This window comes from Nannospalax galili, unplaced genomic scaffold (genome assembly GCF_000622305.1).
Source record: "Nannospalax galili isolate Female #2095 unplaced genomic scaffold, S.galili_v1.0 scaffold760, whole genome shotgun sequence".
Classification (NCBI taxonomy): domain Eukaryota; kingdom Metazoa; phylum Chordata; class Mammalia; order Rodentia; family Spalacidae; genus Nannospalax; species Nannospalax galili.
In genome coordinates, this window is record NW_008347555.1 from 10820 (window position 1) to 37423 (window position 26604).

A 26604-nucleotide genomic window follows, 5' to 3' on the forward strand; every position below is an offset into this window, starting at 1 on the left:
TAAAGGTGGAAAGAGAGAACTGAATCCACAAAGTTTTCTCTGACTTCAACACAGAGTGCGCCCCCCACATATCATGTACACACATGCATAGTAATAAATTAAAATTTTTTAAATCAGAAAAACAAAATGAAAAATAAAGGAGGCATTTAGCTTAAAATATTTTAAGAAAGTGTATTAGCTGGTTAAGATGTTCGGATTCCTCTAAAAATGCATGCTTTCTTTGCATTTTAATTGTTAAGATTAACACAGTGAGAAAATCTATGCAAGCTGATACATTTCTGTGGTCCTAGGCCTCAGGTGGCTGAGACAGAGGATGACTTTAGCCCAGGAATTGAAGGCCAGCATGAAAAAAATAAAGAGACCTTGTCTCTATACCCCTGGATCTAGTAGAAAACTACTAGAAATAGCTTACTTCAGAGAGACTACTGATATTTCATCCTTGAAACTAATAATTTAGAAATTAAGTAATCCTGGGCTGAAAAGATGGTTCAGCAGTTAAGATCATTTGTTGCTTTTGCAAAGGACCCAGGTTTGGTTACTACCATCCACATGGTGGCTAACAACAATCTATAACTCCAGTTCCAGGGGATGTAACACCCTCTTCTGACCTCCTCAGGCATTGTACACATATGGTACACTTACATCACGCATGCAACACACACATAAAATAAAAATAAATAAAATATCTTCTAAAATTAAGACAAAAAAAGAAAAGAAATCAAGTAATCCTTGGGAGCTGGTGAGATGATTCAGCAAGTAAAAGCGCTTGCCACCAAGCCTGATGACCTGAGTTCAATTCCTGTAACCCACACGGTGGAAGTCAAGAACTGAGTCCTGTAACTGTTTTCTGATCTCCACATATTAGCCATGACATACATGCCTTCACCTCACTAAATAAATTAATTTGTAAAAGCTTTCTATTTACTACTATAGTTACTTTAAACCAGTTTTTCTTAAATAATAATATTAAAGACATTACCAAACACTTATACATCTAATTGTGATTTCAATAGGCCATTATTTACACTAAATGAGATATATTCATAAACTTCTATATGTTAGGTTTTTTTGGGGGGTGGGGATGAGTATTGGTGATAAAACCCAGAGTCTCATGCATGCTACACAAGTGTTTTACCACTAAGTAACAGCCCCAATCCTTATGCAGTTTTTAAAATCCTACAAATTATTTCTTTCAGAAAACTCAGTACAGTACATAATCATTAAGTGAAGACACTTTATATCTGCAAGTGAAAAGACAGGAGAACAAAACCAGAGTTCCTAAGTTTGACTCCTTAAAAGAGTTACATTCCTCTAAATAGAGGTATGGTGGCTCATGCCTATAATCTCAGTACTTGGAGGACCGAAGCAGGAATATTCCCATAAGCTTGAAGGTAGCCTGGACTACACTGTGAAACACTGACTTAAATGCCAAAAAATCATTTTAAAAGGTCATTTAAATTTTATTTATATATATTTTGATAATCATTTAGGTATACATACTAATAGTTATGTACCCAAATTCACTCACTATATTCCAGCATTACATAAATAAAATATAATTTTTCAGCCTCTTTTTAATTGAACTGGTACTATAAAGATTTACATAGGCAGCCAACACAGTTTCATTATTATTTTACCAGTGTTTAGCTAAAGAATTGTTAAGTAGACGTTGGGTAAGGTGGCATATACTTATAATCCCAGCATTGAAGAGGTAGAGGAAGGAGGACTGCTACAAGTTTAGGCCCGGCCTGATCTACATAGTGAGTTCCAGGTCAGAGACAGCTACTCAGCAAGAGCCTGTCTCAAAAAACATAACATAACAAAACAAAACAAAGGTGTTAGATAGAAAATGAATGTCTAACAAATTTTTCTATTTGAATGTAATTAAAAAGCTTAATTTACTTTTTAAGTAAATTATTTTACCTGTGGTCAACTGAAAACTACATCTAGAAGTATGTTAACAGGAAAACAGTAAGTCATTTTTACAGCATTTAAAATTTTTCCTATTTTAGTATCTTGTGACAATACTGTTTGTTAAAATTATATATCTTAATTAAAAATAGGTATATTATATGTACCATTAAAGTACAGATTTATTAATTAGGAGAAAAAGTATCAATTTTAAAGAAAATAATTCAACAACTAACCTTTCTGTACTCCTAAAAGGGCAGCAGATGGGTCTTGGGAAGTTCTGTCAGGTTCCTGGGGAGGAGCAACCATAGCAAGTGTATGTATTGGTACACGTGGAACCTAAAAAGTCAACTCAGAAAAAAGTCATCTCAGATCAGAGAACAAAAAAGTCCCATAAATAAAACATATATTATTTTAAGTTTACTCATAAACCATCAAATTCACTTTATTTCTTTCTTAAAGGCTAAAAATTTTTGAAAGCCTTCACCAAGGAATAATTTCTTAGAATATTGACTAAGAATACTGACACAATGTACAAAGTAGTCAATGATTTAAGTTAAATGATAGTAATTTACTCTCCTGCTGAGCAAAACCTCACCAGTCCCATTTAGAGGTACAAGTCACATATTCACTATATACTGGCCAATTTAATCATTTTCAAATTCTATATGAATAAAAGAGAAAATAAAAACACACATATTTATTGAATTGGGGTATGCCAGAAGTTTCCAGGACAACTTATAGAAAAAAACCAAGACATTCCTTAAACCAAAAATGTTCAATCACATTGAAGAATACTTATATTAACAAATAAAGTTCATTTTACTTTACCTGAGCTTGATCTTGTGAAGGAGGGGTAAGCTGAGACACGTCTGTGGTGGGAACTGACAGAACATTATTTGGATAATCCAGCAAGTAAGAAACAACATTAGTATGGCCACCTTTTGCAGCTTCAATAAGCATTGTTGAGCCATCCTAAGGAAGAATTGACACCATAGTTAATTCATAAATTTTCTGTAATAATCTGACTGATAAATACATTTAGCTTTATTACTTATACAAAATCAGGTGTATTTTAATCTTATGATTTTGAAACAGGGTCTTGCCATGTAACCCACATGACTTTGAACTCAAATACTGTGATTAAAAGGCAAGCACCTCTACAGCCAGCTCAGATCTCATTTAAATAGTACAAATATTAAGCACTAAAAGATCAAGCATACTTTTTTGTTTGTTTCTTTGTTTTATGAGACAGGGTCTCCCTGTAGCTCCAGCTGGCCTCAAATTCACAATGCAGAACAGACTAGCTTCAATCTCTCAGAGATCTGCCTGCTTCTGCCTCCTGAGTGCTATGATTTAAAGGCATGTACCACCACAAGCAGCTTAAGTATACTTTTTATAAAATTAATTTTATTTTATGTGTATGAGTGTTCTGCTGCATATATGTAACTGCATCCATGGCATGCAATGCCTGCAGAGGCCTGAAGAGGGTATAGGCTCTCCTGGAACTGGAAATAGTTTTTAGCTGGCAATGAGCCTCTTGCTCTGCAAGGGCAGTCAATGCTCTTAACTGCTGAGCCAGCATTCCAAGCCCCCCAAAACCTTTTGTTTTTTGTTTTGTTTTGAGATGGGGGTCTCCCTGTGGCCTCAGGTGACCTGGAACTTGCTATGTAGACCAAGCAGGCCTCAATCTCAGATAAATCCACCTGCCTCTGCCTCCTGAGTGCTGGGATCAAAGACATGTGCTACCACACCCAGTTTCTAAGCATAACTTAAAAAAATTTTTATTATTTTTATTTTATGTATATGAGTATATTGCCTGCATCTGTTAAGTCCACCTATGTTTTGCAATGCCCAAGGAGGTCAGAAGATGGTGTCAAATCCCCTAGAACTAGAGATACAGACCATTATTAGCTGCCATGTGAATGGTGGGAACAGACCTGGGTCCTTTAAAAGAGCAGTCAATGCTCTTAATGCTGCAGCATCTCTCCAGCCCCAAGATACCTTTAGCAATGTTATATCTTATAGCTCTGGTTTTGGAGACAGAGTCTCTCTGTAACCCAGGTTGGCTTTGAACTGGCAACAACTCTACTGCCTCAGCCTACCCAGTAATGGGATTAACAGGCATGTGCGACCATGCCCCAGTTGAAATTACTTATATATTATTAAGAAGAATACCTTGAGTCGATGAGTAGGGTCAGCTCCGTGAGCCAAGAGTAGTTCAACTACTGCCAGGTGGCCTCCTGCACATGCCAGTGACACTACTGTGTGATCATTATTGGCTGTAGCCCTATTCACATTGGCACCTTTAAAGAAAAACAACAATCTTAGCAAAGGCTACAATCAAGCCAGTTCACAGTGTATAAATCAAAAGTGTATAGTCTTGAATTTTTTTCACAAAATGAACACACCTGTATAACCAACACACAAACCAAGTAAGAGAACACTATCCACATAGCAGAAGTCCAATCTTATGCATCTTTTCAGTCACTTCCTACTCCCCACAATGGTAACTACAGCTCTTACTTCTAAACTGGCTTTAATTTTGGGTTTTTTGTTTTTTTTTTTTTCTTTTTTGAGACAGGGTCTCCTTGTAGCCCCAGCTGTCCTGGAACTCACTATGTAGACCAGGCTGACTTCGAACTCACAAAGATCTGCCTGCCTCTGCCTCCCAAGTGCTGGGATTAAAGGCGTGCACCACCACGCTCAGTCCATGGCTTTAGTTTTTAATTAAAATTTTTTTTTATTATTTTTATTTTATGTGTATGCATGTATTGCCTGCATGTAAGTATGTGCACCCGTGTCATACAATGCCCATGGAGGTCAGAAGACGCTGTCGGATCTCCTGGGACTGGAGTTACAGACAGTTGTTAGCTGCCATGTGGGTGCTGGGTTTCGAACACAGGTCTCCTGCAAGTACGACCAACACACTGAGCCATGTCTCCAGCCCCAGTTTTTAAATTTTATATGAATAGAATCATATAATGCACATTTTTGTGTCTGGCTTTTTTGACTCAATATTATATTTGTGAGATTCATCCACATTGTTGCAAGTAATTGGAGATCATTCCAGACTACTTTTAAAATGATAAATCTAGAAACTAAGATTAATGAATATGTACAAGTTGACATAAGCATCAAATTATACTACTATATGTAACTCTCAAAATATTTCAAAGACAATTTTCATCTATTTCTAGAAAAAGGCAACATAGCCAGGTTTCAAAACAGGAATTAAAGCAATATTCAAGAGAAATAAAATTCTTTATATTGTATTTTTTAATTTTTATTTGTGTGTGTGTGTGTGTGTGTGTGTGTGTGTGTGTGTATGAGTGTATTGCCTGCATGTGTGTAAGTGCACTCATGTCGTGAAATGCCCATGGAGGTCGGAGGACAGCACTGATTTCCCCTGGAACTGGAGTTACAGATGGTTGTTAGCCATCATGTGGGTGCTGGGAATTGAACCTGGTCCTCTGCAAGAGCAGTCAGTGCTCTTAACTGCTGAGCCATCTCTCCAGCCTTGTATTATTTTTAAACTCAAAGAGAGCTGGATATGGAGAGGAAAAAGAACATTATCTAAATGCTATCTGAAGACTATTTAGTAAATTATTCAAAATATTCTTAGTTTTTATTTTGTATTGCTTGTGTTCTCACACACGTGTTTTGGAGACAGGGTTTCATTAAATAGTCCAGACTGGCCTTGAACTTGATACATAGTGGGCTATCCTCAAACTCGAAATCCTCCTGCTTCAGCCTCCAGAAAACTAGGGTTATAGGCATGTACTACACAGCTGGCTCTCTAACTTCTTTTTCTCGTCTCCTCCTCTCCCTCTCCTCTCTCTTTCTTCTTTCTTCTACCAGTTTGGTTTATTTACTACTAGGTATCAAACCTAGGGCTTCAGGTATGCTAGGCAAGCAATTTACCAAATGAATCATAGCCACAACACCCTAGTCTCTTTGATGGATAAATCATTTTTGAGCCCTAGAAAAAAGGAACTAGCTTTTAGGTTAGCTATCTTTTATAATTTCAAAAGGTCTCTACTAGAATATTAAGACTAACAAATATTCATGAGTCTTTAATTCTGTACTTATTTTAAATGTGAGAAAATATTTTATGTAAAACAAAAACCTCACAGTTTGGTTTTATTTAATTTTTAGCTAAGCATAATCCCAAACTGCATAAAATAGCCTTGTGGGAAAGACAAGACAGTAATGAATATCCTTACATTAGTAACATGAGATTAGTTTCTAATAATAAATTAGTTGCTAATAATAAATTCAATGGTGGGATTATATAGCAGTTCCTACAGTCTAGAAAGGCTATACTCACAGTGTTCCTATTCGGGAAATCCTGATTATATTTTTAGCAGGGCTGTTGTTGGGTATGGCTACAATGGTTTATTTAAAGAAGAGTAAGAGTACTCCAAAAGCTATCCATCTATTTATTACTTCTGTATGATTGAGGTTAATATTTTTTACAGACTATATTATAAATAGTTCAGTTTCAGACATTCAGCTGTGGTTAGTTCTTTCAGAGGACATGCCTATCCAACAATTACAAAGAGTACTTTGAAAATAAAATGTATTTCTGAACAAAGTTTATTTAAGAGTATTTAGGTTTTACTAAATATTACACAGTACTAAAAAGTATCAGAGTAATGTAAGTAACCTTCTGGATGTTGAATAACCATACCTAGAGTGCACTCTTCTACAGTAGTCCCTTAAACCTACCAACCAGGTTGTTATTGACTTAAAAATTTATCCATTTAAAAATTTTGTAATTTCTGTGCCTTTTAATAAATAAACACCTATGTCCCTCAAGGCATGATCAATGGCCCCACTTTATGTCATATTGGGTAAATAAGGCAATATACCTTATTAGAAAAAATTTTCTAATACTTATATTTCATTATATAGATATCTTAATTAGCCTCTTCTAATAAAGACAGAAAATTAATTATTTTTAAAAATCTACAAGGTTAAAAATGTTTATTTAAGCCAGGCGTGGTGGTGTACATCTTTAATTGAAAGCACTTGGGAGGCAGAGACAGGAAGATCTCTGTGAGTTTGAGGCCAGCCCGGTCTACATAGCAAGTTCCAGAACAGCTGGGGCTACAGGGAAATCCTGTCTCAAAAAAAAAAAAAAAAAAAAAGGACAAAAACAAACAATCAAACAAACAAAAAAATGTTTATTTACAGCTAGGCCTAGACAAACTTCAGTTAAATATTCCATACAACTATCTTGTATATATTGTCACTGCACTTCTTATTTCACTAAGCCTTACTCATAAACACTGTTTTAAAAGGAAGATAACATTAAATCCTCAACAATTTTTAGGCAATATCAGTTGACTTCACTCTTCCCTCAGAATGGTTAATATGGCTTTTTCTTACTTTTTTTCCTCTTAGAGGAAGCACTAATTACTCCTATGGCATTATAGTAGTTATAGATGCAAGCTGAATTTAAAACAAAAACAACATTCTTATACACGCTTAGATTTCCCTGTTTATTTTTAAAACTCCCCTTTCCTTTACAAAATTTTAGAATGGTTATTTCTATGGAATATACCTTAACAAAAAATATGAGGAGAGAGATATAGTGCCTAACTAGCATAAAAAACCAGAGGGAATTGTATTAGTTCAAGAACCTACTGAAAAATTATACATATAATATCTCTACATGAGTCTGTGACTATAGCTGAAGCCTACATAACAAGAAACAGCCAGACAGGAGAAACTCCTTCGAGTTGTTGGCCAGGGTAGTCCAAGAGACTCCCAAAATTACACGGGCTACTCTCACAGTTCTTGATGGCTCCCAGAACTGGAAGGTAAGACCCTATTGATGAAGACAGGACATACTTTGGACACAGGATTTGGAGCAATAGAGCTGGAACTGACCTGGAAGTCACCTCCCCTGAAAGCTAGCTCTTATAGGTTTGGCAAGCACTATACAAGCTGCTAAGGGAGAACATCAGTCGATGGTTCAACCCCAGCTTCAAGGCCTAAAAACCGTATCAGTGACCAACACAGCAAACAACATTGGTGTAATAGTGGCACTTTTATCTTGGGGGTAATCAACAGCTACCTAATTGGACTTAGAGCCCACTCAATGGGAGGAAACTCATGTCTGATACTATAAATCTAGCCAAATACACGTAGCTGGAGAGGTCATAGATCTAGGAGAAAACTCCAAGGCTGTGACATCCCTAAACAAATGTAATATCTTACTATGTGCAAAATATGAATCCTTAAGTTTAGAGACAAGTATACAGTCACCACCCACCAAAAGAAGCTTCTTTTTCAAGAGACAGAGATGGAGAGTTCCACAACTGGTCACACAGAGATTGTGAATTATCCAAGTCTAATTGGCACATCTAGGATGCAACCTCTATACCTAAGGCTCACAGAACATAGAACAAGGGATGAAGAGAACACTAATGCATCTTTTTTAAATGAATATTTTAAAAATTATTTTTATTCCAAAACAGGCAAATTTTAACACATCTTCCAGAAATAACTTGTAGCAGGTTACATAAAAAAATATATATATAGCCAGGTGGGGTGGCACATGTTTTTAATCCCAGAAGAGGCAGGTGATCTCTGTGAATTCAAGGCCACCCTAGTTTATATAGTGAGTTCCAGGACAGCTGGGGCTATAGGGAGACCCTGTCTCAAAGATATATATATATATATACACACACACACACACACACACACACAATGGGGGGTGGGAATAGGAATAAGAAATCAAAGACCAAAGCATTTGGTAACATGGGGTCAACTTTTTCATTAGCTCTGTTTTTTTTTTGTTTGTTTGTTTTTTGTTTTAAATCCTAAGGAGTTTATTGGGTTTGCTAAGGAGTTTATTAGAGGACAGGGTGGGGGTTTATTTACAGAAGAGTGGGTACGCCCTGATTTACACCTTTGCTGGAAAGTCCACACTCAAATATAGATCCTGTGACTTCCTGACAGCTGCACAAAACGGTGAGAGGTGTCTCAGTGTTCTCAGCTTATATATTCTTAGCCCCTCCCCCACATGTAGCTAAGGTCAACTGATTGTGTGGGAGGGCTAAATGACTCCTTGACAAGCATGGGAAGAAGGTGTGACTATAACCAGCATAGTGGTCTGAGGATACTTCCAGTTAACACTCCATCCCATCCTCTGACTCTTACATTCTTTCTGCCAACCTTTTCCCCAAAAGTCCCTGAGCCTTGAAGAGGGTGATAAGTGTAAGATGATCTTCCTCCCACTGTAGCAAGGCACTGAACTTTTAGATCTCTGCATCATCTCTTTCCATGGACTGTTGGCCCATTTCAGTGGGATTCTATTTATTATAAGGATTTGGTGCTAGGGTCCACAAATGGGGGAGAACATACATCTTTTGTTTTACTGAGTCTGTGTTACTTAGTATAACAGTTTCTAGATCCATTCATTTACCTGCAAATTTCATTATTTCATCTTTCTTTACTGCTGAGTAGAACTCCATTGTGTAAATATACCACATTTTTATTAACCACTCATCAGTTGAGGGGCACTTAGGTTGCTTCCATCTCTTAGCTACTGTGAAAAGAGCTGCAACATACATGGTTGTGCAAGTGTCTCTGCAATAGGTTGAGTCCTTTGGGTATATGCCAAGGAGTGGTATAACCAGGTCATAAGGTATACACATTTTTAGTTTTTAAGAGTTCACCACACTGCTTTCCATAGGGGTTGTACAAGTTTGCAATCCCACAAGCAGTGAATGAGAGTTCCCCTTTCTCCACATCCTTGCCAGCATTTGGTATCATTTGTTCTCTTGATCTTAGCCAGTCTGACTGGGGTAAGGTGAAATCTTCAGGTGGTTTTAATTTGCATTTTCCTAATTACTAATAATATTGAACACTTTTAAAGCTGTTTCTTAGCCATCTTCATTTCTTACTTTGAGAATTCTGTTTAGATCTTTAGTCCATCTTTTAACTGGGTCATTTGTTTTCTTGGTTCTGTTTTTTGAGTTCTTTATATATTCTGGATGTTAAACCTCTGTCTTAGATGTGTCACTAGTGAAGATTTTTCCTACTCTGTTGGTTTTCTCTTCACTTTCTTGGTTGCTTCTTTTGCTGTACAGAAGCTTTTTAGTTTTAATAAGGTCCCACTTGTTGATTGTTGACCTTAATTCCTGAGCAACTGGTGTCTGGTTTAGAAAGTCCTTTCCTATATCTATATCTTGCAGGTTACTGCCAATGTTTTCTTCTAACAGTTTCAGAGTTTCAAGTTTGACAGTGAAGTCTTTGATCCATTTGGTGTTGACCTTTGTGCAAGGAGAAAGAAAAGGATCTATTTTCATTCATCTATAGGTGGAGATCCAGATTTACTAGCATCATTTGTTAAAAGATGCTGTCTTCCTTCCACTGTCTGTTCTTAGCACCTTTGTCAAATATCAGGTGGCTAAAATTGCCTGTACACATATTTGGGTCTTCAATGGTGTTCCATTGATTTATATGTCTATTTTTGTGCCAGGACGATGCTGTTTTTATGACTATAGCTCTGTAGTATACTTTGAGATCTAGTATTACTATACCCCCAGCATTGCTGTGTTCAGGGTTTCTTTGGCTCTCTGGGATCTTTTGTGCTTCCATACAAATTTAAGGATTTTTTTTTTAATCTAATTTTGTGAAGTATGTCATGGGGATTTTTATTGGGATTGCAATGAATCTATATCTTGCTCTTGGTAGGATGGTAATTTTCACAATATTAATTCTTCCATTCCAATCCATGAGCATGGGAAGTCCTTCTATCTTCTGGTGTCTTCCTCAATCTCTTTCTTTAAAGATTTAAAAATTTCATTGTAGGGGCTGGAAAGATGGCTCAGTGGTTAAGAATACTGGTTGCTCTTGCAGAAGACCTGGGTTCGAATCCCAGCACCCACATGGCAGCTAACAACTATCCCTAATTCCAGTCCCATGGGATCCGACAGCTTCTTCTGACCTACGCGGGCACTGCATGACACAGGGGCATTTACCTACATTCAGGCAATACATGCATACACATAAAATAATAAAGATAATAAATTTAAAAATTTCATTGTAGAGGTCTTTGATATCTTTGGTCAAGTTTATTCCAAGATATATATATATAAAAATATATTTTGAGGCTACTGTGAATGAGAGGGTTTCCCTGTGCTTTTACTGATTCCTTGTTATTGGTATATATAAAGGCTACCGATTTTTGTAGATCAATTTTTAAAAATATTTTATTTTTTTTTATTTTATGTGTACAAGTGTATTGCCTCTATGTATGTGAGTGCACCCATGTCGTGCAATGCTGTGGAGGTCAGAAGAGGGCTTCAGATTCCCCTGGAACTGGAGTTAAGGACAGTTTGCAGCTGCCATACGGGTGCTGGGAATCGAACCTGGGACCTCTGCAAGAGCAGTGCTCTTAACCACTGAGCCATCTCTCCAGCTCCTGTAGATCACTTTCTTAACCTGCCACTTTACTGAACGTATCCATCAGCTCTAGTTTTCTGATAGAATTTTTGGGATCTAGGTATAGTATCATATCGTCTGCAAAAAGGGATAATTTGACCTGTTCTTTTCCAATTAGTACTCCTTTAATTTCCTTCCCTTGTCTTATTGCTCTACCAAGAGTTTCAAGCACTATACTGAAAAGGAGTGGAGACAGTGGAAAACACTGTTTGGTTCCTGATTTTAGTGGAATGCTTCCAGGTTTTTTTCCATTTAGAATGATGTTGGCTGTGGTTTTGATGTATATAGCTTTAATTATGCTGAGGTATACTCCCTCTAGTCCAATTCCATTTGGAACTTTTATCATGAATGCATGCTGAATTCTGTTGAAAGCCTTTTCTGCATCTATTCAAATGACAATGTGGTTTTTGTATTTGAGTCCATTTATATGATTTATGACATTTATTGACTTGGGTATATTGAACCATCCCTGCATCAAGCCTACTTGATCATGGTGAATGATCTTTTGGATGCACATCTATATGTGGTTTGCAAGTATTTTGTTGAGAATTTTTGCATCTATGTTCTTTAAGGATATGGGTCTATAGTTTTCATTTTTGATTGTGCCTTTACCTGGTGTTGGCATTAGAGTGATGCTGGCTTCCTAGAAGGAATTTGGAGTTCTACCTCTGTTTCTATCTTTTTTAAAAATTCAAGTCGCATTGGTTGTAGATCTTCTTTAAATGTCTGGTGGAATCCTGCTGTAAAATCATCTGGGCCTGGGTGTTTTTTAGTGGGGAGGTTTTGTATTACTGTTTCAATTTCCTTATATGTTATGGATCTGTTTAAACTGCTGATCTCTTCCTGACTTAACTTTGATGGTTCCCATGACTTTAGATATCCATCCATTTCCTTTAGGTTTTCTTTTTTTTTTAAATTTTATTCATTAATTTTTATTTTATGCGTAAGTGTGTATTGTCTGCACGTGGGTAAGTGCACCCATGTTGTGCAATGCCCACGGAGGTAAGAAAAGGCTGTCGGTTTCCCTGGGACTGGAGTTAGCTGCCATGTGGGTGCTGGGATTTGAGCCTGGGTCTTCTGCAAGAACCACCAGTGTTCTTAACCGCTGAGCCATCTCTCCAGCCCCTCCTTTAGGTTTTCAATTTAATAGATTTTCAAAGTAGTCCCTTATAATGTTCTGGATCTTTTGGGTGTCTGTTGTATTTTTGCTTTCATTTCTGATTTTGTTGATTTGGATTTGCTCTTTCTTTCTTTAGGTTAATAGAGCTAAGGGTCTATCTATCTTGTTTAGCAATTCAAAGAACCAGCTCTTAGATTCAATTATTCTTTGTATTGTTTTCTGTGTTTCTATTTCATTAAGTTCTGCTTTGATTTTTGTTATTTCTTCTCATCTGCTGGGTTTGGGTTTCATTTGTTCTTGCCTTTCCAGTCTTGAGTTGTAATATTGTCATTTATTTGTGCTCTTATTTTTTTAAATTTTTTTATTTATTACTTTTATTTTATGTGTACGCGTGTATTGCCTGCATGTAGGTAAGTGCACCCGTGTTGTACAATGCCTGCGGAAGTCAGAAGAGGCTGTCAGATCCCCTGGGACTAGAGTTATGAACAGTTGTTAGCTGCTGTGGGGGTGCTGGGATTCGAACCTGGGTCTTCTGCAAGAACACCCAATATTCTTAACTGCTGAGCCATCCCTCCAGCCCCTCTTTCTTATTTTTTAATGTAGGCACTTAGAGCTATAAACTTCCCTCTTAGGGCTGTTTTTAAAGTGTCCCAGAGGTACTGTTGTGTTGTATTGTCCTTCTTGTTGAATTACAGGAAAACTTTTCTTTAATTCTTAATTTCTCCTTTGACCCTGTGGTGGTTTCAATGAAAATGTCCACCATAGAGGCTCTGTAGCCCAAAAATTACTCACTCCTCTGAGAAGAGTGGGTGACACAAAACACCCTGGGAAAAGGGGTGGAGCTGCCGCCATATTGAAGCACAGGCTAACACCATGAGAGAGACTGGGGTAGGGAGCGGTGAACAGTGGGGGAGAGAATGGCAGGGTGAAACGCATGAATACCTTGCCCATCCGTAGGCTCTGCAGGACAAAATGAGGCATTCAGACCATGGGGTGAGACAATGCGTAGGCGAGGCCTACAAAAGCTGATGGAGACTAAAGGCAGGCTTGAATGGCATACAGGTTATGAGAAGTCATTTCTTTGTAAGTCACCCCCTCTCAAATGTCATATAAACTATGCAAAATTCAAACAGAACTGTGTTGGGTCAGTTTTATTAACCAGCATCAGAACCAGGAGAACTGGTGACTCAGGTCCAGTCTACTAGAGGGCAGGAAGAGGAAAATTTGGACATTTTGTCCCCAGTGTGTGGTGCTGTTTTGGGAGGTCGCAGAAGGTGTGGCCATTCTGGAGGAAGCATGTCACTGGGCACATGTGGACTTAGAGAGTTCTTAAGACTTGCTGGATCTCCAGGTTCTTTCTTGCTTCCCGTGCCTGCTTGAAGATGTAGACCCTAGCTTCTGCTCCTACTCCAGCCACCTCTGCCACCATGCCCCCCTGCCACAATGGACTCTTGCCCCTTGGAAGTGTAAGCTCAAATAAACTCTTCCTTTTATAAGTTGCTTTGGTCAGTGTTTCTATGACAGCAACAGAAAAGTAACTAATACAGGCCTACTCATCATTCAGGAGTGTGTTGTTTAATCTTCATGAGTTCATGCAGTGACTAGATCTTCCTCAGCGTTGACTTTAAGCTTTGTTGCATTGTGGTCTTATAGAATACATGGAATTATTTCAATGCTTTTGTACTTGTTGAGGTTTATTTTGTGACCAGTATGTGATCAATTTTTGAGGAAGTTCCATGGGGTGCTGAATAGAAAGTGTAATCATTGGTGCTTGGTGGAATATTCAGTAGATATCTATTAGGTCCATTTGATATATGGTATCATTTAATTCAGACATCTGTTTATTCTTTGTCTGGCTGATCTGTCTGATGGAGACAGTGAAGTATTTAAGTCCCCTACTACTACTTAGTTGGGGTTAATCTGTGTCTTAAAAGTCCTGTAGTGTTGTTTTTATGAATTTGGGTACACCAGAGTTTGGTGCATATATGTTCATGATTGTAACATCTTCTGGGTCAATTGTTCCTTTGATCAGAATGAAGTGACCCTCTTTATCTCTTCTGATTACTCTAAGTTTGAAGTCTATTTTGTCAGATATTAGAATTGCAACCCCTGCTGGTTTCTTAGTGCCATTTACTGGAAATATTCTTTTCCACCCTTTCACCTTAAGGTAGTGCCTGCTCTTGATGGTAAGATGGGTTTCTTGCAGGCAACAAAAAGATTTATTTTGTTTTTTAATCCATTCAACTAGCCTGTGTCTTTTGACTGGGGAGTTCAGTCCACTGTTATTTAAAGTTATAATTGAAAGGTGTGTATTGGTTGTCATCATTTTAATTACTGTTTGCATTCTTTGTCTACTTTTGTGTTTCCACAATTATACCTTCATTTAGTTTCTTTCTGTTGCCCCTGGCATATAGTTGTTTATTTCTCCATTCTTTGTATTGCTTTAAGTATTCTTTGAAGGGCTGGTTTTGTGGACATGTATTCTTTCAGCCTATTCATGTCGTGGAAGAGTTGGATAAAGTATTCCGGGTTGGCATCTATGGTCATTTAGAACTGGAAATACCTTGGTCCAAGTTCTTCTGGCTCTCATAGTTTGCACTGATAAGACAGCTGTAATTCTGATGGGTTTTCCTTTATATGTGAGTTGTTGTTTTTCTTTTGCAGCTTTCAGTATTCTCTCTTTGTTCTGTACATTTAGTGTTTTTACTATGATATAATGTGGGGAGTTTCTTTTCTGGTCCTGTCTCTTTGGTGTTCTATGTGCTTATTGTATTTGTATCTGGATGTTGTTCCTTAATTTTGGGAAGTTCTCTTCTACAACCCTGTTTAAGATTTGGTTAATACCGTTAACTTGAAATTGTCCTTCCCCTATGCCTATGATATGTAGATTTGGTCTTTTCATGGTGTCCCACATTTCCTACATATACCATTCCTGTGTTTTTTAAAAAAATTTTAATGATTGTTGCTTGAGGGGTCCAATTCTTCAACTTTATCCCCCAGTGTTGATATTCTGTTTTCCATTTTATTCATTCTAGTGGTGAGACTTTCTCCTGTTGTTCCAAATTGGCTTACTAAGTTTTTCACTTCCTTCTTCATTTCAGCCTGAGTTTTCTTCAATGTTTCTCTTTTGTACATTGAGTCAGTTTATCCCTATCTTCTTTTAGTTCTTTGTGTGTTCTTTAAATTCATTGAATTCCTTGATCATGTTTATGACTGTTCTTTTAAGTCCTATGTCCTGGATTATCTCTAGGGAGTTCTCTTTGTAGAACTCTTCTACAGGACTGGTGGAGTTTGGTGGGAACATACTGTTTTGGTTTCCCTGTTATTATTTTTCCACTGAGCTTTTCATATGTGGATTTCTTTTGTTCTTTGTGATTCTGGTACGAAACTCAAGCCTTCCTTTGTTGAGCTGAAGTCTGCTTCTGTTTGTATTATTGGTGTGCCTTGGTTGTTTTCTTATTGGGTATGTAAAGCTGCTTGGTCTAGATTTCAGGTCCTCTCAGATTTTATTTTGGAGGGAACTGATACCTTCAGATCAGCTACTCAGAAGCTCCCAGAGAGGCCCAAGTCAGGCTCCAGTTAGGTCAGGCTTCCTTCTAGCATTTGGACCCCTACTAGCAAGTACTCAGAGTACAATTTGGGAAGTTCACTAGGGTAGGCCTGATTTTTGCACTCTCATGCCATTTGCTGAGTTCTCAGACCCTACATCAGAGAGGCCAGATGGGTGCTCTCAGGCTGTTTGCTGAGTTCTCAGCTGGAGGCCAGATCAGACAATCTCAGGTCTCCTAGGGTCTGTGTCCTACAGTAGGGTGGGTCTACCCCTCAGGCAATGGGATCCCAGTTAGGGGGCTGGGTGTGGCACCATTTGGGGAAGCTCACCACCCTCATGGAGGCTGGATCCAGGCACTCTCAGATGGTCAGCTGAGGTCTCAGCCCCTACACTCCGTGGAGGCCAAATCAGGCCTAATGCATCTTTTAACTCTCATCAATGAAGCTTTCTCATGCAACAGAGAGCCAGGAATGCAAAAGGAAAAAAATGGCCAAAATGCAAAGAATTAAGAGTTTACAGAGTGTGAGTCCTTGGACAGGACACCTATATTAAAATCCACCCACCCAGGGTTCAGGGACCATTGTGGAAAAGGGGGCAGAAAGATTGTAAGAGCCAGGGAGGAGATGCATGAACATATGGAAATAGTACTACAGACTCCCGGGACCCTTCTCATACAAACCTACAGCAATGGTGTCACCATGCACAAGACCCATGCAAACTTAAACAGACAAAAACAGCACAGAACTGTGGAAATGAATTGCAGGCCCCAATCTTAGTCAAAGAATTATTGGCAGCTGGTTAGGGATGGGTGAGAAAGAGCTCATCTTTTTTGTTTTTGTTTTTAATTTTTAAAAAATATTTTATTATTTTTATGTGTATGAGTGTTATGCCTGCATGTAGGTAAGTGCACCTATGTCGTGCAATGCCCTCAGAGGACAGAGGAGGCTGTCGGAGCCCCTGGAACTGGAGTTATGGACAGTTGTTAGCTGCCATTTGGGTGCTGGGATTCGAACTCAGGTCTTCTGCAAGAATAGTCACTGTTCTTAACTGCTGAGCCATCTCTCCAGCCCGAGCTCATCTTCTTAAATTGAGGGACTCCAGCCAGATATGCTGACTAGATCCCAGTGCACTTAGGGACATCTTGGGATCCTGGTTTGACATGGTAGGCCTTAACAGAAGTGACAGAATGTATGATCTACAGTGGGGAGTGGGAGACCTATGGGAAGATACCAAAGGGGAAGGGGGTATAAAAATTCAGGAAAATTTTTTTAAATAAGATATGCCTTATTTGGCAGCAAAAATGTAATAGGAAGAAAATAAATCTAGTTTTATACAATTAAAGAAATCAAACTCATTATTATTAATATTTCATTCATTTTTTTTACTTTTTGTGTATGACTGTATTGTCTGCTTGTTTATAAGTGTACCCATGTCATGCAATGCCTGTGGAGGTCAGAAGAGGGCATCAGATTTCCCTGGGACTAGAGTTATGGATGGTTGCTAGCCGCCATGTGGGTGCTGGTAATCAAACCTGGGTCCTCTGCAAGAGCAGCCAGGCCTCTTAACTGCTGAGCCATCTCTTCAGTCCGAAAACAAATACATTATAAATGATAAATTCCTTTTGTGGGGGAGGGCAGTTTAGACAGGGTTTCCCTGTAGCCTTGGCTGGCCTGGTGCTTGCTATGTAGACCAGACTGGCCTCAAACTCACAGAGATCTGCGTGCTGCTGCCTCCCGAGTGCTGGGATTAAAGGCATGTGCCACCACGCCTGGCATATATGATAAATTCTCATATTGCATTTTTATGTTACAAAGTACCAGAATTCTATTGAAAAACAGTATATTTGCTTTAATGATACCACAAGTGGATCTTCCTTGCATTTTGTATCTGGCCTAGATCTTTCACCTGAAGCCAGAGTATCTCTGACCCTGTATTAAAAAGTTAGGCTAGCAGCATGTCTGTAAACCCATCACTTGGGAGGTAAAGGCAGGTGGATCTCTGTGAGATTGAGGCTAGCTTTGTCTACATAGTGAGTTCTAGGCGAGGCCAGTTGGGACTACAGGCAGACCCTGTCTCATAAAGACCAAAACATTTTTTTTTTTTTAAAAAAGGCCAAATCGAACAAAATTATTGACATTAACATTTTCAAGCTATAAAATACCATTTCATATTCTATAGTCATTAGTCTTGAACTAATTGTTCCATCTATTGAACCAAAATAAATACTCCTCTAGTAATGGAATTTCTCAAAGAATGTATTTTTTTAAGGACCTCTGTATACTGTTAATTCAACTGTATGACAAAAAAATACAACAGACCCTTCTCTATCTGCCACCCTTATTGCCCAGCAAAGCTGCCTTATAAAGTGTTCAGCATTTACCCAGAAACAGCAACAGCTGTTTGACTGATGACACAAAACTCAAGAATAAAGAAAATTCTCAGTAAGCACCTCACAAACCATGTTTACTACATAAAATACACCAACAATAGACTACAATACAATACTTGTAATTACTAAGTAGTCTTTACATAATTACAAGAGCTCTGAAATATTTTTTCTCAGAAATGGTAGCTTTTCAGAAACAATCGCATTTTGTTTTTTTTACCTTTGCTAATAAGAAACTGAACAGTGCACAAATGACCAGCTCTTGCAGCTTTCATCAAAGGCGTTCTTCCACCTTCAGACTCATGTTCCTGTTAAAGAAACAGAACTGTCAGTGTCAATAATTAAACATCTATTTTAAGGACTTACTACTAATGATATGAAAAACAATGAGAATTTTTGTTCTTTCTTCTTTTTCTTCCTCTTCTTCCTCCTCCTCTTCCTCCTCCTCCTCCTCCTCCTCCTCCTCTCCTTCTCCTTCTCCTTCTCCTTCTTCTTTTTTCTTTTTTTTTTGTCCTTATGAGACAGGGTCTTACCATGTAGCCCTGGCTGACCTAGAACTCTCTATGTAGATCTTGAACTCATAGAGATTCACCTGCCTCTGCCTCTGGAGTGCTGGAATTAAAGGCATGAGCCATCATGCCCAGCAACAGTGAGGATTTACCATTTACACTCAATGTAGTTACTTATACTACCTATTTCAATCCCTCTAATAAATAGGACTAATTTCTGTCTGCACTGGATAGTATAACCTTTTATGAGCTAGTTCAACCTTGCATATCAAACAATAATCACTAAAGATAATAAAGCTAATGTTTAGTTTGGTCCCTAGAGAAATAATGCCATTTTTTAAAATTCTAAGATTAAAATAATATTTTTATTAATTATTCAACTGAACTGAAAAAAAAGAGGAAGCTTAGTTTTGTAAGGTGATTAAAAGGATCCTGATCTTCTATTAGAAGCCACCAAGAATTCTACCAAAAGGTCGAAGGAGATAACCGATTCCCATAGTTTTACATGCATACATGTACATACACCTACAGACACACACACACACACACACTTTTTAATACCAAAAGATGGAAAAAAAATTACTAAAGAAACTATTTATTATAGTATTTTAGAAGTAAAGGGAAATATAAAAATATACCAATGGGTAGAATATTTAAGAGTAGAAAATAAGCCAGGTGTGGTGGCGCACGCCTTTAATCCCAGCACATGGTCCTGGCAGGGAGATCCTGTCTCAAAAAGGCCAAAAAAAAGTAGAAAATAAACAGTTGAATAGTCAAAGACAAAAGATATATTCTTACAATAGCAAAAATATCCTTATTCTTTTCTAAGAAGTTTGCCAGCCGGACAAATCAATGATAAAACAGCTTCTAACCAGGCCTTATATCAAATGGCACTGAAAGGAACTTGCTTGTACGGTAAGTACACTATATTCCCCTAAGTACTGAAATATAACTGATAACTTTGCTTCTGTGAAGAGTTATCTTGCCTATTCTCTTTCTTTATGTATGTAAACATGAATTCTGCTGTTCCAGCTATTTTATTACTAAGAAAGGGCTGAGCAACTGATTACTGAAGGCTTTATTTCTTATTTTAAATTAACTCAGAAAATCATGTAGCTGCCACACAATCAGCTTAAAAATAGGTACTCTAAGCCAGGGATGGTGGCACACGCCTTTAGTCCCAACACTTGGGAGGCAGAGGCTGGAAGATCTGTCTGAGTTCTAGGCCAGCCTGGTCCACATAGTGAGTTCCAGGCCAGGTGGAGCTTCAGGAAGACCCTGTCTCAAAACGACCAAAAAAAAAAAAAAAAAAAAAAAAAAAAAAAAGAAAAAAGAAAAAAAGAAAAAAAGAAAGGTGTTCTGACAATTGAATACAATTTACTGTACTTAATCTATAACTCAGGAAAAATAACAGTAAGAGAAAATAAGTGTGAGTTACCAACTCACTGGCAAGTTTAAACTGGATAGCAGTAGAAGGAGTTCCACTCCAAAAGGGACTTTATTTTCTTTTAAATGTCATTTTGAGACAGGGTCCTCAGGCCTCAGATTCATTGCTGTTCCATTTTAGCCTCCAGGAACACTAGGTTTATGGGCATACTCCACTACATCTGACTAAAGAAGTGCCTTTTTGAAATCTAAATTGTATATTGTTCCTTAACCTCCAGTAAAAATTTTTTATGCTTTGATTTTTTTGTTATACATGTTGATTAGACAATAATTTTTATTCACTCTAAGTTATAACTATAGAGAATGCCAAAATAAATTGGCTTTAGAATAAATTTTGAACTTACATATATACAACTGACATTTGTGGGGGGGTTGTGACAGGGTCTCACTAAGTATTCTTGGCTGGCCTGAAACATGCCATATAGACCAGACTGGTCTGGAACTCACAGAGATCTACCTGCCTCTGACTCCTGAGCGCTGGGAATCAAAGGTGTACACCACATGCCCAGCAGCAACTAATATAAGGAATATATACAATGAGGGCCTCAAAAGACCTAGAGGAACTGTTTGCCTAGTTTTTCTATGCAAGTTGGGTGTTTTTGTTTTCTTGATTAAACATTTCATTTACTACATATTAAGTCTAACATTAATCTCAAAAATACATATCCATGGTCATGTCCATAATCTCAGCACTCAGAAGGTAAAAGCACACAGATCAGTTCAAAGCCATCCTGGGCTGTATATAGAGCACAAGGCTAGACTTGGCTATAGGAAATCCAGTCTTAAATAATACAAAACAAAGGGCCAGTGAGATGGCATAGGGCATTTGCTGTTGTGCCTGACAACCTGAGTTCAATCTCACATAAGTAGAAGGAGGGAACCAACTCCCTGATGTTATTCTGTGATCTCTAAACTGGAACTGTAGCACTCATATGGCCACACACACACACACACACACACACACACACACACACAGAGGGAGCAAAAAATTTAAAGGCAAAACAAAGTAAATTTTAAAAAATCATAAATCTATACATCCATTTCCTTTTTATTGACTTCATTTAAACTTAAAATACAAGCTTTATTAAAAAGAGACTACACACTTACCATGTTGGTTATATACATCAGAACAGTTTCAAAAGAAATTCATCAACACCTTCTTCCTTATTACAAATACAAATATCAAAATAATCCTGAACTACTACTACTACTACTACTACTACTACTACTACTACTACTACTATTATTATTATTATTATTATTATTATTATTTTGGATTTGAGACAGGACCTCTTACTATACTCCAAATTGATCTTAGAGCCCAGATTGGTCTTAAACTCATAGCAACCCTCCTACCTCAGTCTCCCAAGTATTAGGATTATGGGCATGAGCTTCCATACCCAGACTTAATATATTTTTGAGACCATTAGTAGTCAGCACCCACATCCCTTCAAAAATCAACACAATTTGTGACAATATTCATTGTACCTGCTCTTTAAACAATTTCAACTGCAGCTCTTTCACTAAGTAAGATGGATAAAGCATGTCACTTCTGTTTTTCCTTCTTGAGATTTTACTTTTCAGAAGCACATATTTCCACTGCCATCTGACACTTCTTGCCATGTTTTCATCATGGAAACCTGAATTTTACTGAATACTCCAGGTTCATGCTTAAATGACAGAGCCTTAACAAGAGAAAGAAAAATTGTGCTGCATTTTTCCTCCCGTTACCTGTATATACTTAATATATATTAACAAATATATTCTTATAAATGTCTGGGTCATTTACCAACTAGAATTAGTTTACTTAAAGTGTATTTTGCTGATGGCATTTAAGATATTAGTATGAACAGAAGGTTGTTTACTTAACACAAGTTTGATATCCACTAAAATTAATTATTTTATGTTTGTCCTGGGAGTTTCGGAAGCTTCATATTTTCTCTGGTCATCATTACAGGTCTTATGTCTTAAAAGATAACTTTAATGTTGAATGAATTCCGCCATTTTGCTAACACTGTACATTTGGAGAGTGGGCTGGTTGTTTGAAAGCAAGCTGGCTTCAAATTCACTATGTGGCTGGAGGTGGCCTTCAACTCCTGATCTTTCTGCCTCTACCTCCCAAATGCTGGGATTGCAGCTGTACCACCACGCCTGAACCTTCCTATTAATTTTTGGTATAAATCTAACTGATAGAGAAGGTCCTAGATATTTAAGTCCACATTGTACTTTGGGGCCATGCATGTTATTTTCATACTTTGTCCCTGGTGGCTCAATAATCACCTGTTCACTTTGTGTCCTATCCTCATCAATTTCAAGGCACCAGCTAACTGTACTATCGTTTAGTTTTTTTTGTCTTTCTTGAAGCTGTTCAAAATATGAATATTGCCAGAGACTTTTAACTATTGTGGTGGCCAACGAATTCTCTTGCAACTTAGCAATCAATGCACCATGAACTTATTTATGAACAGCCACTACAATCAACCACACCCTGATTACTTAAGAGCCATTTTTTTTTTCTAGCTTCAGAGCTTTTATGCAAATGCTGAATGGGCTATATTCTCTGTTACACTTTATTTCTTTATCAAGTACTTCTCAAGTTAAGTATAATTTCTTCAAGGACATCCTCCCTGAACTTCCTGACTCTTTCTGGTAAGCAGCTTCCTCAACCTCCTCCTCCTCTTCTATTTTGCAAACATATGTGTGGGAGTGTTAGTGTATGTATGCATGCATGTATGTGTTAATGTATGTGGGTGCACATGTGTGTAAGGGTGCACACACAACTTTTCCTAGTATTGACCTGCAAGTCTATGAATCTCCTTAAATTGCAACTGTATACTAGCAATATTCAATGTTTCCTCCACTGAACTGTAAATTCTATGAGAGCAATCATGCTCATTTTTACTCACCATTGTACACCTAATGCCTAGAACAATGAAGTGGTTAAATACTGGTTCCCAAATAGGAACCTAAACTTTTTTTTTAATTTTATTTTTTACGTGTTTGAGTGTACTGCTTGTATATGTATAAGTGCACCTGTGTCATGCAATGCCCAAGGAGATAAGAAGGCATAGGATCCCCTGGAACCAAGGTTACAGACAGTTGTTAGCCGCCATGTGGGTGCTGGAAATCAAACCCAAGTCCTCTGCAAGAGCAGCCAGTGTTCTTATGCACTAAGCCATCTCTCCAGCCCCACAGAAACCTAAATATAACTGATCTTTCTACTCTTCTGTCTCACAGTACAGAGGTTTAAAGGTGTTTTTAATTTTCTATTATGTAAATAAGAGAAAGAAAAGTTGAATAAAAAACTAGTTAGAGCCTGGCATGTTGGAACATATCTTTAAACCCAGCACTTGGGAGGCAGAGGCAGGAAGATCTCTGTGACTTCCAGTCCAGCATAGTATATATAGTGAGTTCTATGCCAGTCAGTGCTATATAGTGAGACCCTATCTTAAAACAAATAAACCCAACTAGTCAGATATGGTTGTACACACCTGTAATTTTGGTATGGGAGGAGGTATGGGCAAGAAGTTTGGGAGTTCAAGACCAGCCCTTGACAGCAAAGTTAAGTTTGAGGTTAACCTGAGCTACATGAGATCCTGTCTCAGATGAACTTGAAAATAAGGCACTGATCATCTCTGTGTAATGATGTATTATTGCAAGATCACAGGAAGGCAATACTAATGTCATTTTTCCATTCTTTCTACTTTTCTCATCTCTCAATCTTGATAGTAACATCCACCCACAAAACTAGGTCCCATAAATAATAGTTACAATAAAAATTCTGAAGCCTGGGACTGGAGAGATGGCTTAGCAGTTAAGATGGCTGGCTGCTTTCAAAGAGGACTCAGGTGCAGTTCCCAGAATTCACAAGGTGGCTAACGACCACCTATAACTCCAGTTTCAGGGAATCTGATGCCCTCTTCTGGCCTCTGTGGACACCACACACATGTGCAAGCAAAACACTCTTACACATAAAAATAAATAAATGAATAAACAATTTTCTGAAATTTTTTAAATTACTGCTTGGAAATAAAGGGTTTTTTTTTTTTTTTCCATGCTAATATTCTCTGTATCGTTCCAATTTTAGTATATGTGCTGCCGAAGCAAGCACATAAAGGGTGTTTTTATATTTTATTATTTTTATGTGTATGAGTGTATCACCTGCATGTATGTAAGTGCACCCATGTCATGCAATGCCCATGGAGGTCATGAGGCATCAGATCCCCTAAAACTGGAGTTATGGGCTGTTAGCCACCATGTGGGTACTGTAATCAAACCTGAGGGTCCCCTGTAAAAGCATGTTGGGGGACCCTGCTGCTAAGGTTGCAGTCCACCATATCCGGATGGCTCTAAGGCGCTTGGCACTGTATGATGGACTCCTTTTCTCAGTGGGGGCTTCCTGCTCTCTGCCTGACCTTATCTGGAAAGTGCCTCCAAGCACAGATGCCTGGCCTTATTTGGAACATGACCTTGGCATAGTTGCCTGCAAAAAACTGCCCCTAGGTTTTTTCTTTATCACAATTAGGCATTGCATTATAGCCAGATGATAGGGTCCTCCTGCCACATTCAAATAAAGCATACCATGAACACCTATCAGGTGAAGCTTTGGCTACCACCTCCACCCTATATTTTTCCCTGACCCGCCCCCCACTGAATAAACGAGCTGTATCACTGAAACTGACTCCCGGAAGGTCTTTACTGTCTGTGCTCACTGGCTGTCCTGACCCGGTTCGTCGCTTCTGCTCCCTTTGTTCTTGTGGGTCAGTGACCAACAGCCCACAAGGGGAGGGAGAGACCCACATCTGGCAGCCAATGTGGGGCTCCTGGAACATGCACAGTTCGTGAGTACCCCCTCTCTCCAAGAGGGTAGTAGCAGCTTTGCCTTGGCCATCCCACTCTTGAGGATCAGCAGGCCTTCCTTTCCCTCTTTTACTTTTGGTCTGAGTCTTCACATGGGACCATTAAAGACAAATGAGAAATTGAGGTTTTCTGATCAGGGCTACTCCCTGATGTTAGCCAAAGGCTCTTAGTCCTCTGAACGGACTGCCTGCCCGGGTGTAGACAAAGACCTCCTATCTATACATCTTTCTAATGTGAAACCGGGTCACACAACGACCAGTTAAATGCTCTTATAGAGATCACTGGTTCTCTGAAACTTGCGGTCAGGCTTGCGATCAGACTTAGTCAAACTTGACTAGCAAGGAATCCCCTGGGACTTTCTGGTCTCAAGAATGTTCCCCTAGGAACTGGCGTTTCACCCCCTTTCCTTTTCTATCTTGAACAACATCGCTAGAAACAAAGAATCCCCAAAGTTCTACCATGCAGGGACTTTTACACGCATTGAATTCAACTTGTAAGAGAGCAAATAAACTTCCTTATCCATTTTTGTTATCTTGCCTCAGGACATTCAGGCTCAGGCCAAACCAGTTAGGTGAGAATTTAAATTGGCCTGCACCTGTGAGAGGGAAAAAAAAAAAACAAACAAGGGATTTAAAGCAGGGGTGGGGGGTGGCTGGGCAGAGATTTAAAGAATTTAAATTGGCCTGCTCCTTAACAAAACAAACCAAAAATAAAAATAAAAAACAAGGGATTTAAAGTGGTGGGTAGCCACAGAACATTTAAAGAATTTAAGGTGGCTTGCCCCAAGGCAAACAGAAAAAAGATTTTAAAAGCCATTTTTTTCCCATAAACTTTCTCTTGGGGAAGGGCTCATCCAAGACAACCACCCTGCATAGAGGGCTTTCTCCCATAGTCCTCAGCATCCCCGCAGGCTTCCCCTTGGGGGGAAGCACCTTCATGCTGCACACACCTGGATGGCGGGTGGCTCGCACCGCACCGAGGGTGTGCTCAGCGCCAGGGGTCATGGCCTTTTCTCCCCCTCCGGGGGTGCACAGACGGCAGTGGCTATGGCGGCCCACAGGAGACAAGCTACTACCAACACATAGTTACAACTATGAGAGGTTAAAAGGGATAGCCTACTTGGGTGGGAAACTTAAGATGCAGACTCCACCAGTCCCAATCGCTTACCTTTTCTGCATTGTGATTCTAAGCCTGTTTTTCTCTGGAATAGAGTATTTCCCTCATGGATGCTCAGTTACTGTATGCTTGCTTTTGTCCCTGCCACATAATTCCCTGGGTACCTTCTAGTTACAATGTCATGGATAGACTAAAAGGAAAAGAGTATTATGATATTGTCTCTGCATTTTCTTATGGGTACCAT

The 26604-nt window shown here is 38.5% G+C and overlaps 1 protein-coding gene and 1 pseudogene across 2 annotated transcripts in view; both read right to left on the reverse strand.

Moving 5' to 3' along the window:
* Positions 1-1771: 1771 nt before the first annotated feature.
* Positions 1772-26604, reverse strand: part of LOC103743070 (ankyrin repeat and KH domain-containing protein 1-like) — a 90132-nt gene continuing 65299 nt past the window's right edge. Inside the window, exons 11-15 of one of the 2 annotated variants that reach the window (XM_008844272.2) lie at positions 18650-18737; positions 4090-4217; positions 2743-2886; positions 2148-2202; positions 1772-1797 (exon numbers count right to left, since the gene is read on the reverse strand). In XM_008844272.2, coding sequence (XP_008842494.1) covers positions 1787-1797; positions 2148-2202; positions 2743-2886; positions 4090-4217; positions 18650-18737 — 426 coding nt within the window. In that variant the 3' untranslated portion in view covers positions 1772-1786. Of the gene's footprint in view, positions 1798-2147; positions 2251-2742; positions 2887-4089; positions 4218-18649; positions 18738-26604 lie in introns of both variants that reach the window. The other variant, XM_029568903.1, reaches the window with a different exon arrangement.
* Positions 24412-24495, reverse strand: LOC115072244 (annotated as a pseudogene).